The sequence below is a fragment of the Bufo gargarizans genome, chromosome 6 (genome assembly GCF_014858855.1).
Source record: "Bufo gargarizans isolate SCDJY-AF-19 chromosome 6, ASM1485885v1, whole genome shotgun sequence".
Lineage (NCBI taxonomy): Eukaryota > Metazoa > Chordata > Amphibia > Anura > Bufonidae > Bufo > Bufo gargarizans.
In genome coordinates this window covers 317,460,458-317,473,341 of record NC_058085.1, presented here as the reverse complement: position 1 = coordinate 317,473,341, position 12,884 = coordinate 317,460,458, and the positions used below count along the sequence as shown (strand labels likewise).

The window sequence follows — 12,884 nt, the reverse complement described above, 5'->3', positions numbered from 1 at the left end:
TGGGCCTTAAGTCTAAAATTTATGATGTCACAGTCTGCAAAACTTGGATACTGGCTGTGTGTGTTCTGCATTTTGCAGAATGGAAGGTCTGGCCCTCAATAGACCAGTCCTAGTCTTATCTGTGATACGGACAAGAATAGGACATGTTCACATTGCGGCCCCAAAAAAATGCAGCTTGGAGGTGGACTCAAACAGTTCATGTGCATGAGGCCTAAGGGGTTAAAAAAGCAGTTGTGTCCCCACAGTTGTACACCAACAAGATTTACTTCAGACATGTTTATTTTTTTTATTTTATTTTTAATCTATAATAAAAACATGTTTGGGATGGTTTTTCAAATTTTAATGTAACTTATGATAAGAACAATGGCAGCCTATGGGGTTATTCACATGGGCAGTAATGGGCATAAAAAATGTAATCTTCTATTCTGTGCATTTTCAATGATCAACAACCTCATACAATTGAAGGGGACTGTCAACAGCAGTTTCTCAGAAAGTCATCAATGCAAAAGGACTTTTTTTTTTTTTCTTTCCTACTGTCAAGTGACTGTAACATTAAGTGTTCTTGCATTGCAAGACCACTAACTGTTATCTCACATATACAGGTCCTTCTCAAAAAATTAGCATATTGTGATAAAGTTCATTATTTTCTGTAATGTACTGATAAACATTAGACTTTCATATATTTTAGATTCATTACACACCAACTGAAGTAGTTCAAGCCTTTTATTGTTTTAATATTGATGATTTTGGCATACAGCTCATGAAAACCCCAAATTCCTATCTAAAAAAATTAGCATATCATGAAAAGGTTCTCTAAACGAGCTATTAACCTAATCATCTGAATCAACTAATTAACTCTAAACACCTGCAAAAGATTCCTGAGGCTTTTAAAAACTCCCAGCCTGGTTCATTACTCAAAACCGCAATCATGGGTAAGACTGCCGACCTGACTGCTGTCCAGAAGGCCATCATTGACACCCTCAAGCAAGAGGGTAAGACACAGAAAGAAATTTCTGAACGAATAGGCTGTTCCCAGAGTGCTGTATCAAGGCACCTCAGTGGGAAGTCTGTGGGAAGGAAAAAGTGTGGCAGAAAACGCTGCACAACGAGAAGAGGTGACCGGACCCTGAGGAAGATTGTGGAGAAGGACCGATTCCAGACCTTGGGCGAGCTGCGGAAGCAGTGGACTGAGTCTGGAGTAGAAAAATCCAGAGCCACCGTGTACAGGCGTGTGCAGGAAATGGGCTACAGGTGCCGCATTCCCCAGGTCAAGCCACTTTTGAACCAGAAACAGCGGCAGAAGCGCCTGACCTGGGCTACAGAGAAGCAGCACTGGACTGTTGCATGTCATTCGGAAATCAAGGTGCCAGAGTCTGGAGGAAGACTGGGGAGAGGGAAATGCCAAAATGCCTGAAGTCCAGTGTCAAGTACCCACAGTCAGTGATGGTCTGGGGTGCCATGTCAGCTGCTGGTGTTGGTCCACTGTGTTTTATCAAGGGCAGGGTCAATGCAGCTAGCTATCAGGAGATTTTGGAGCACTTCATGCTTCCATCTGCTGAAAAGCTTAATGGAGATGAAGATTTCATTTTTCAGCACGACCTGGCACCTGCTCACAGTGCCAAAACCACTGGTAAATGGTTTACTGACCATGGTATTACTGTGCTCAATTGGCCTGCCAACTCTCCTGACCTGAACCCCATAGAGAATCTGTGGGATATTGGGAAGAGAAAGTTGAGAGACGCAAGACCCAACACTCTGGATGAGCTTAAGGCCGCTATGGAAGCCTCCTGGGCCTCCATAACACCTCAGCAGTGCCACAGGCTGATTGCCTCCATGCCACGCCGCATTGAAGCAGTCATTTCTGCAAAAGGATTCCCGACCAAGTATTGAGTGCATAACTGAACATCATTATTTGAAGGTTGACTTTTTACTGTATTAAAAACACTTTTCTTTTATTGGTCGGATGAAATATGCTAATTTTTTGAGATAGGAAATTTGGGTTTTCATGAGCTGTATGCCAAAATCATCAATATTAAAACAATAAAAGGCTTGAACTACTTCAGTTGTGTGTAATGAATCTAAAATATATGAAAGTCTAATGTTTATCAGTACATTACAGAAAATAATGAACTTTATCACAATATGCTAATTTTTTGAGAAGGACCTGTATATTCTTATTATTATAGCCAAATTTACCACCCCAACTCCTCCCACAGTTTTAACACTACATAGACAGTAATATACCGAAACGTGCGGATTGTTCCCTATTGGTGTGCTATTACTTTGTGGTACGTTTCGCCAAATGGCTCACAAAATAGCGGCGTTTTTGTGGCGAAATTGGTCCCATGGGAATGAATGGCGGAATGTTCTAAACTAGAGTGGGAGCTGACAAAAGCTAGAGTGGGAGCTGACAAATCAGGACACGATTTCTAAACTGCCACACTCTCTCATTTTTAAGCCCACCTACACAAATATTATATCAAAACGTTCAGCTATCCCTGCTGCCACTAAAAAATTTCCACGGCTAAGCCATAGTCCTGATAGTTTTCACAATATGACCATTTGTTTGCAACTCACGCCGCCCATTGACATTAATTGAAACTCCACTCTAGCCTGCAACTGTGCCTTCATGTTTAATATTTCAGAGACATACTATGCATCAACATGTAGGCCTGGGTCTTGTGATTCTCACAATATAAAGCCCTTTGCTGTAGGATATAATTTTTAAACTACAACCATTTGAAGATGGCAACCGCCAGTGAAGTGAGCAAGTTAGAGCAGTTTGTTTTTAACCGCTCTTCAATGCCCTTGCTGTAGAGTAATTGCCATAGGAACCCAGGTGTGTGAGCAGCCGAGTGACAAAAGCTAGAGTGTGAGCTGAAAAAAATCAGGACATGATTTCTAAAATAAATAAAAGTTGAAATGCATTTCTCACTGGCTATCAAGCTTGCCATGTGCACTTTTTAAAAGTTATCAATTGGTTAGTGTAATGTTTACTATCTTTAATCACTCCAAACACTCCAGTTACTCTGCCCACTCCATAAAGTTACACTGCCCAGTCCAACCTTTCCACAGTTACTCCAGCCACTCTAACCACACAACAGTTACTCTGCCCACTCCAGTTGTAGACTACTGGTGGAGGCAAGAACACTTCACACAATTTCCCCAGAAATTGCAGCTTTTCTAGTTAATTATATAATTAACTTCCATGAAATTGAACGGAGAAAACCCTCTCCATTATCAGTGGCCATGAGCTGTCTTGTTCTCAAGATCAGTGCAGGCTCCACACCTATCTCCCAGTGCAGGTAGTGACCAGCAGGTGGCTCCTGTGAGTGCTGGTGTATTGAGCCGAGACCCCAAAGCTTATAAATCCAATTGGGCTGTAAATTGCATCTTCCAGCGACGCTCCTTGTTCTCATGTTGCAGTGATAGATGTATTAATTTTCATGCTGAAAAAATGCAGATAGTGGCAATATAATAACCTGTGGTATGACTAAACTGCTCCTCCTCAAATTCTCTGCCCCCACCAAGATTATATCTGTATAACAGTGTACAGAGTGAAACATTTAGTCACCTCCAGAGCAGCAGTTCTGCAAGGGCTCTTACTATAACATCCTGCTCTGTACAGACCAGCCGGGTAAGAAGTTCTGCCCTGAGGAGCTACAGTTATCACAGCAGAACGTACTCTGTACAGACCAGCCGGGTAAGAAGTTCTGCCCTGAGGAGCTACACAGTTATCACAGCAGAACGTACTCTGTACAGACCAGCCGGGTAAGAAGTTCTGCCCTGAGGAGCTACACCGTTATCACAGCAGAACATGCTCTGTACAGACCAGCCGGGTAAGAAGTTCTGCCCTGAGGAGCTACAGTTATCACAGCAGAACGTACTCTGTACAGACCAGCCGGGTAAGAAGTTCTGCCCTGAGGAGCTACAGTTATCACAGCAGAACGTACTCTGTACAGACCAGCCGGGTAAGAAGTTCTGCCCTGAGGAGCTACACAGTTATCACAGCAGAACGTACTCTGTACAGACCAGCCGGGTAAGAAGTTCTGCCCTGAGGAGCTACACCGTTATCACAGCAGAACATGCTCTGTACAGACCAGCCGGGTAAGAAGTTCTGCCCTGAGGAGCTACACAGTTATCACAGCAGAACGTACTCTGTACAGACCAGCCGGGTAAGAAGTTCTGCCCTGAGGAGCTACACCGTTATCACAGCAGAACATGCTCTGTACAGACCAGCCGGGTAAGAAGTTCTGCCCTGAGGAGCTACACCGTTATCACAGCAGAACGTGCTCTGTACAGACCAGCCGGGTAAGAAGTTCTGCCCTGAGGAGCTACACCTCTATCACAGCAGAACGTGCTCTGTACAGACCAGCCGGGTAAGAAGTTCTGCCCTGAGGAGCTACACCTCTATCACAGCAGAACGTGCTCTGTACAGACCAGCCGGGTAAGAAGTTCTGCCCTGAGGAGCTACACAGTTATCACAGCAGAACGTGCTCTGTACAGACCAGCCGGGTAAGAAGTTCTGCCCTGAGGAGCTACACCTCTATCACAGCAGAACGTGCTCTGTACAGACCAGCCGGGTAAGAAGTTCTGCCCTGAGGAGCTACACCTCTATCACAGCAGAACGTGCTCTGTACAGACCAGCCGGGTAAGAAGTTCTGCCCTGAGGAGCTACACCTCTATCACAGCAGAACGTGCTCTGTACAGACCAGCCGGGTAAGAAGTTCTGCCCTGAGGAGCTACACCGCTATCACAGTATGGAGTATGCTGAACCACACTGTGGGAAACCTGCTAGCTCTGGAGGGTGATGTGATAAACAGTTGAATCTTTATGCAGCTTTGTATGTGACTGGAGTAAGAAAAGAAATGGCTCGAGATCAGTACTTTATATATCGATTTAACTCTAAGGCATTATTCCAGTGTTTATCGCATTCCCAACATTATAAATGATTAACATACTTGTCCAGCACCTAATAAAGCTCATTATAGTGCAACGTCCCTGGTGGTAGGGCTCCATCTGGTAGGACGCAGACCCTTATGATGGAGGTTTGAAGAAACCGATCCTCCTGAAGTACCTGACGAGGAAGGGAACAGACACGACCGTGATGCTGATCCGCACGGGTGCAAACAGTTTATGAACGGCGTATGCCAACACAAAGGTGCTGGTGCCTGACGCCAGCTTAGACTGAACCACAGCTTCACTGAAGCCGACTGTAAGAAGCAGGGAGGGGACGTCCAGGCCGCTGTGGAGGAAGAAACAGGGGTGAAAACTCAGAGAAGACACACACAAAATAATCTTCAAATTGGGAAAGCTGACAACTAACACAGCGACCAATACAACTCCTACTGAGGTTGTCAGCCAGCTTTTCTGTATGGAAGCTATGATTAAAGACACAATAAGGGACTCTGGGGAAATTGGGCGACAACCAATATGCCTCCATCTGCTTACCTAGAGCAGAATATCTGCCCGGAACGCACATTGCCGCTGTCCGTGTTTTCCAGATCCCTGGATCCGCAAAACACGTTGTAGACGTGTGAATGGACCCTTATATGTGCCACCTGGTTACGCAGTGATATGTTAATTCACAATAAATTCTAAGGCCAAGTGACTGTGTATATGTCACCCAGCTTTCCTCAAACCCTGAGCAGGAAATCTGCCTGGTTATGGAACAATACTGCAGCACATCATAACTCTGAAAACCCTCTAACAGTTGTCACTCAGCTTTACCAAAGTCCAAAATGGCAAATCTACATAAAGAGTAGACATCGAAAGATTTACCAGATTGCGACTCAGGACTAGGAACACTAGGTGACAATATGGCTGCTACTATAATTCACACATGAAGTAATCCAGCTTTCCTAGCCTGTCAATCACTAATATTCCAGAAAAGCTGGGCGATGGTCAATATGGCCACCTGTATGGTGATTACATAAGGAAAAGAAGCAACATGGCATCAGGAGTTCCACAATTGTTGTAGACCAGCCCAGAGGACTGGTCCAGGTACCTAGACAGGTTTCCTAGACTTCAGAACAGTAAATTATGTAGTAGAGTATGTATGTAGAGTAGGGTTTCTCAATTGGGGTACGTGCCTCAGTGCCAGGAGTTGCACCAGAAGTTTAAACAATAAAAGTCTACGACTGCTCTACTGTCCAGTAAGCGCGTCAACTCTTAATGCTCGCCTTCCCTGGATTGCCGCCCTGTGCCTCTGCGGCTTGTGTCCAAGCACAGCTCTGCCCCTGGGCATAAATGTCCATGCGGTGGTCCAAAAGTTTGTGTCAGGAGCGCACATCTTTGTGTGAGGGACAGATGAGAGACCCCTGTGGAGGGATAAAGGAGGCTGGGACAAGTGTCCAGTCTTGTCACCTGAGGCCAGTATAAGTGAATACCTCTACCTGGAACTATAGTGATGCTGCACAGAATGGTATCAAGCCAATATTCTTCTCTGCTATAGTTTCCTAGAACATTACAGACCAGTATTCGTGCGCTTCTGGTCTCCACTACTGGTCTGCATTGGGAAAGTTATACTGAAAAATATTGGCTTAGTAATGTGTGGCATCATTATGGTTCCAGGTAGAGGCAGTCGCCGCAGACACTGGCCTCAGGTGCCACCTTTCCTAGCTATGGCCCTCACAGGGAGTGTGCCACAGTGCGGCTTATTCATTCTGCCTCATAGTGATGGAGTCAATCGGATCATCTCATCAACCAGAGTTCTTCACCTGCGAGGGGTTGTCCCCGCTGGTGAAAAAGCTCCCCCTGTCGCTTGATAGGCATAGCTGGACACCTGACTATCTCTTGCCTGCGCAAGCACTGCTTCCACTACTACAGCAGCAACTGTGCATGCTCAGAGACACTTCCAGGGAGCAGTGTATGAACAGTCGATCCTCCAGAAGCAAAGCCTCTGCACTTGCGCTGCTACTCAGAAGAGAGGCGCAGGCAAGAGATTATCAGGGCCAGGCGAGATGTCCAGCTCAGTCAATGAAGCGGCAGAAGGAGCTTCCTTACCAGAAGGGACAGCGCCTCGCAGGTGAAGAAGTCTGGTTGATGAGACAAATTACTTGTAAGGATAGATTCGCTTAACTTTTTTATTTTTCCATTCACATAGCCGTATGAGGGCTTGTTTTCAAGGGACTAAGTTGTACTTTCTAATGGCATCATTTAACAAGGCGGTAAAACTGACCCGTTACCTTCATTCTCTGGGTCAGTACGATTAATTTCTATTGTTTTGCTTGTATGTGTTTTAATACTTAAAAAAATATATAAAAACTTTTGGAAATATTAATTTTTTACTTTTCATCGCCATATTGTGACCATGAGGAGTTTTTTTTTATAGTTATGTCTATGGCGCTGACGGCTCATCGGTAGATCTGTAATTTTCAGTGATACCATTTTGAACTGCGAGGGGAAAAACTGTGAATCTGCCACTTTGATATTTTCTGGGTCTCCTAGGCAACCTGTTAGTGTATGACTCAGAGGGGATCAGACCCCCAAAAGTGAACATCAGAAATAAAGTAAATAAAAAAAAAAAAGTAAAGTAGGTATTGCTGCCTCTGTAATGAGCGGCTCTATAAATATATCACATGATCGACCCTGTCCGATAAATACCATAAAAAAATAAATTTAAAAAAATGGTGTAAAAATAAAAGCAATTTTTGTCACCTTACATCACAAAAAGTGCAACACCAAGTGATCAAAAAGGTGTATGCCCCCCAAAATAGTACCAATCTAACAGTCACTTCATCCCGCAAAAAATGAGCCCCTACCTAAGACAATTGCCCAAAAAAAAAAAAAATATATGGCTCAGAATATGGAGACACTAAAACATTTTTTTGTTTAAAAAATGGTGGTATTGTGTAAAACTTAAGTAATTAAAAAAAAGTACACATATTAAATATTGCCGCGTCCGTAAGAACCTGCTCTATAAAAATATCACATGACCTAACCCCTGTAATACTGAATACTGTATAAAAAAATAAAAAATAAAGTGTAAAAAAAGCCATTTTTGGTCACCTTACATCACAAAAAGTGTAATAGCAAGCGATCAAAAAGTCATATGCACCCCAAAATAGTGCCAATCAAACAGTTATCTCATCCTGCAAAAATCATACCCTAACTAAGATAATCGCCCAAAAACTGAAAAAACTATGGCTCTCAAAATATGGAGACACTAAAACATGATTTTTTTGGTTTCAAAAATGAAATTATTGTGTAAAACGCATTACACCCACACTGAATCCCGACCCATTCATTTCTATGGGGCTGTGCACATGAGCGGTGATTTTCATGCATCACTTATGCGTTGCGTGAAAATCGCAGCATGCTCTATTTTGTGCATTTTTCACGTAACGCAGGCCCCATAGAAATGAATGGGGTTGCGTGAAAATCGCAAGCATCCACAAGCAAGTGCGGTTGCGGTGCGATTTTCACGCACGGTTGCTAGGAGACCCGATCATTATTATTTTCCCTTATAACATGGTTATAAGGGAAAATAATAGCATTCTGAATACAGAATGCATAGTACAATAGCGCTGGAGGGGTTAAAAAATATATATAATAATTTAACTCACCTTAATCCACTTGCTCGCACAGCGTGGCATCTCTTCTGTCTGTCTTCTGTGCTGTGTGGATGAACAGGACCTGTGGTGACGTCACTCCGGTCATCACATGATCCATCACCATGGTAAAAGATCATGTGATGACCGGAGTGACGTCTCCACAGGTCCTTTGACTGCAATCAGCAAAGAAAGAGACAGGAGAGATGCCGGGCTGCGCGAGCAAGTGGATTAAGGCGAGTTAAATTATTTTTTATTTATTTTTTAACCCCTCCAGCGCTATTTTACTATGCATTCTGTATTCAGAATGCTATTATTTTCCCTTATAACCATGTTATAAGGGGAAATAATACAATCTACAGAACACCGATCCCAAGCCCAAACTTCTGTGAAGAAGTTCGGGTACCCAACATGCGCGATTTTTCTCACGCGCGTGCAAAACGCATTACAATGTTTTGCACTCGCGCGGAAAAATTGCGCATGTTCCCGCAACGCACCCGCACCTTTTCCCGCAATGCCCGTGTGAAAAAAGCCTAAGGGGTTAAGGTGAAAAATGGCCCGATCCTTAAGGGGTTAAAGCCGACCTGCTGCAGTGAAGAAAAATGGCTGGGTTGTTATGGAAACCTGATGTAAAACTGTGTGTATGTGGAGACTAAGGGCCTGTGAGCTTCTATTGGCTGATAAGGGAGATGTGACCGTGTGTATGGCAGTTGGGATATGAAGAGAAAGACCTGCAGGCTTCTATTGGCTAATGAGGGTCATGTGAGGTGCCATATTTGCATTTTTTGGGAATATCTCAGGAACGGTACGTGCTAGAGACCCGAGACCCGGTCTAAAACCTTCCCGGAAACCTGATGTACCTGCGACGGTGCAGATTCCTTTAGCGGACATACACACACACACTCAGCTTTATACATTAGATAATGCAGGCGTTTTGGGACGTGGCAATGCCTATGAGCTTTATTATTTTTTTTATTCTAGGGAAAGTGTGTGGCATGCTACATGTACCACTTTTTTCTTTCCCCCTCATCTAAGTGCAAGACATGACACACTCCACCCACTAACGAACGTGTGCCGACCGGGCCCGTACTGTGAACAGCAAACTGCGGTCTGCAATGCACGGGCACTGACTGCAGGGCCACCGTATGCAGACGCAGGACCCATTCACTTGAACGGGGTCCGCAATCTGCATGCACTACTTTTTTGTGGTGTTGTGGCATGGACAGAAAACACACTCCGTAGTGCTTCCGATCCGTGCCTCTGCTCCGCACCGCACAGTATCTCCCAGATTGCGGACCGATTCAAGTGAATGGGTCCGTGTCCATGATATGATGTGCACACAGCCGGTGCCACTATATTGTAGACCCGCTGTTTGCAGGCGGCAAGGCCGGGCAACTGCTGTGTGAATGAGCCATAACTCTGGGGAATCTTCTTGTCACTAGGGGGTACTTGGTGTGAGCATGGTTGGGATACTGCTGTAGAGCATAACTGGGCAGACTTGCCATTCAGTTGTCTAGGAAAGCTGGGTGACAGCTCCAATGCCGGCCACACTGGTTGGCACCCATCTTCCCCAGAAACAGAAAGAACCAAGAAACAGGCAAATAGAACTTCTAACTGGAGGCCTTCCTCTTCAGAAACTAGAATACGTCCTTCATGTCCAGGCCTAAGATGGAGCAGAACAGCCCACTCACCTGGAGACCAGGGCATAGAAGATTCCCAGAGACACCAGTGAAATCCCAACGTGGAACGCCACGGCGACTCCTCCGTATTCCTTGAAGACTCGCTTCAGCTGCTGCGTCTTGCTTGGCTTCTGCCCATCGTTATCCGTGGAAATGCTTGTCGGATCACCAGAGCCCTATGTTGAAAGCCGAGAACAGTGACCCCCATCAGAGCGTCGTTCTGCTTCCAATACAACACTGGTAGAGGTCGGCCGCCGTTTAGGGCATGGGGCACGGCTGGATTCCTAGCAACTCCCGCGGATCCCATTCACTTCTATGGGGTCAGCGCTACTCAGCGATCCTGGCCACGACAGGTGTCACATGACCAGTGTCGCCGTGTCGCCCTTGCCTAATAATCAGATGGATGAAATAAACCCAGGGCCTCCCTTTTATCCCCATGTCAGAGGTTCCTCACCTAATCTCATCAAACCCTGTACTTACTGGGGCCCTCACATAACCCTTTGTTATCCTACTGCCCAGGGCCTCTCACTAATCCCATTATCCCCATCTCATAACACTCTTGTTGGGACTCCTTACTAAGTTCCTGTATGGGGCCCATCACATTACCCGATAGTGTCCTCCTGTCAAGGGCCCATCACATTACCCCTAGTGTCCTACTGTCAGGGGCCCATCACATAACCCCTACCTAGTGTCCTCCTGTCAGGGGCCCATCACATAACCCCTACCTAGTGTCCTCCTGTCAGGGGCCCATCACATAACCCCTACCTAGTGTCCTCCTGTCAGGGGCCCATCACATAACCCCTACCTAGTGTCCTCCTGTCAGGGGCCCATCACATAACCCCTACCTAGTGTCCTCCTGTCAGGGGCCCATCACATAACCCCTACCTAGTGTCCTCCTGTCAGGGGCCCATCACATAACCCCTACCTAGTGTCCTCCTGTCAGGGGCCCATCACATAACCCCTACCTAGTGTCCTCCTGTCAGGGGCCCATCACATAACCCCTACCTAGTGTCCTCCTGTCAGGGGCCCATCACATAACCCCTACCTAGTGTCCTCCTGTCAGGGGCCCATCACATATCCCTACCTAGTGTCCTTCTGTCAGGGGCCCATCACATACCCCTACCTAGTGTCCTCCTGTCAGGGGCCCATCACATTATCCCCCTAGTGTCCTCCTGTCAGGGGCCCATCACATACCCCAGTACCTAGTGTCCTCCTGTCAGGGGCCCATCACCCCTATCTAGTGTCCTCCTGTCAGGGGCCCCTCTCTGGTCAGTCACGTTCAGCCGGCTGCTGATGAGGTGTCACATACAGACCTGGGATGAATATGGCCGGGCAGTCTTAGCTGTGGGCGCCTGCAGTAAGCGGAGAGCAGTAGGCCGCACGGCCCCGACCTCTCGTACACAGTGCAGCCGAACAGCCCCCGCACACAGGCCGCGGAGAGCAGGCCGCAGCACCGGCCCCCGGCGGAGGAGCAGTCCCGGGAGAAGCAGCATCATAACTACCGACAACCTCAACTCTCCATACAGGAGGGAGACAGCGCCGAGCCCGGGCCTTATCACCGCCGCCCAGAGGCACAGCGCCGTCCTCCCGCCCCGTGCTCACTGCTGATAGCAGCTTATGTAATAGTGGATTGCATCATGTTATTCTTATTAGTGCACATTTTACAGTATTAATCATATGTGAGGACAGTTGTGTCCCACCCAGAGCCCCCCAAAAAGAAGGCTATCACCACCCCCCAATTAGGAGGACATCCACACTGTACTCTCCTGGATGCAGAACTTTTCTCATTCTCCCTATTGAATGATCTCTCAGCCTCTAAAACGCATCTCACGGGGTTAATACATTGTGTTCCTGGCAGCTGTGGTGGCCCTGAGGTCCTGTCTTTGGGTATGAGGGCACTTACAGGGACATGGCGCTCCGACAATGGTAGATGGCCATTGACCACCAGATGGATTGTGATCTCTGTGGCTGAGGGAGAGGATGGTTACAGCCCTGGTGGTCTAGGATAGTGAAAGGGTTAATGTCAGCATCTCATCAGAATGATAGGGGTTCAGGAAATAGGTCATCAGTATCTGATCAGTTGTTTGGGAAAGCACCAGTTTCTCCAGCTTTTCCTAGGACTTAGGCCATGCGTTCATCGGTCACGTGGTTAGGCGCAGCTCAGTGAATGGGGCTGAGCGTGATACCAAGCACATCCGCTATACAATGTGAGCGTGTAAAGTAAGCAGAGAGAAGGCAGAGGTGCTACTGCTTTCACAAACAGCTGATCGGCAGGGGTTCTGGGTGTAAGACCCCCACCGATCAGATACTGATGACCTATCCAGAGGATACGTCATCAGTAAAAAAAGAAAAAAAAAACATTTGGAAAACCCCTTTAAGGAAGGAAGCCATCTGGGAGTTTTGACCTCCTTGTTTTTAAGCCTCTCCCCCACAATAAGAGTCTGCTCAGTCTGGTAGTATGAGGGGTTCTCCCTACTCTTACCTGTAACTCATTTTTAACCATCATCCTAATCTGCATAATACAGGCTGTATATTTTCTAACATGTTTTGGTGATTGTTGTAGGGATATATCCTGAGATCTTTCATACACACATCTTATCCTCAAATAATCACACCAAGCCTTATCACCTCACAGTGCCCCCATAACAGCCAA

The 12,884-nt window shown here is 46.3% G+C and overlaps 1 protein-coding gene across 1 annotated transcript; it reads right to left on the bottom strand.

The window, feature by feature from the left end:
* Nucleotides 1-4,873: 4,873 nt before the first annotated feature.
* FAM210B (family with sequence similarity 210 member B) lies at nt 4,874-11,839 on the bottom strand. The gene is made up of 3 exons (XM_044299057.1): nt 11,545-11,839; nt 10,244-10,407; nt 4,874-5,245 (listed from the first exon to the last, which is right to left on the bottom strand). Exons 1-3 carry the CDS (start codon nt 11,725-11,727, stop codon nt 5,038-5,040), a joined length of 555 nt encoding a protein of 184 aa, XP_044154992.1. The 5' UTR covers nt 11,728-11,839; the 3' UTR covers nt 4,874-5,037.
* Nucleotides 11,840-12,884: the final 1,045 nt, after the last annotated feature.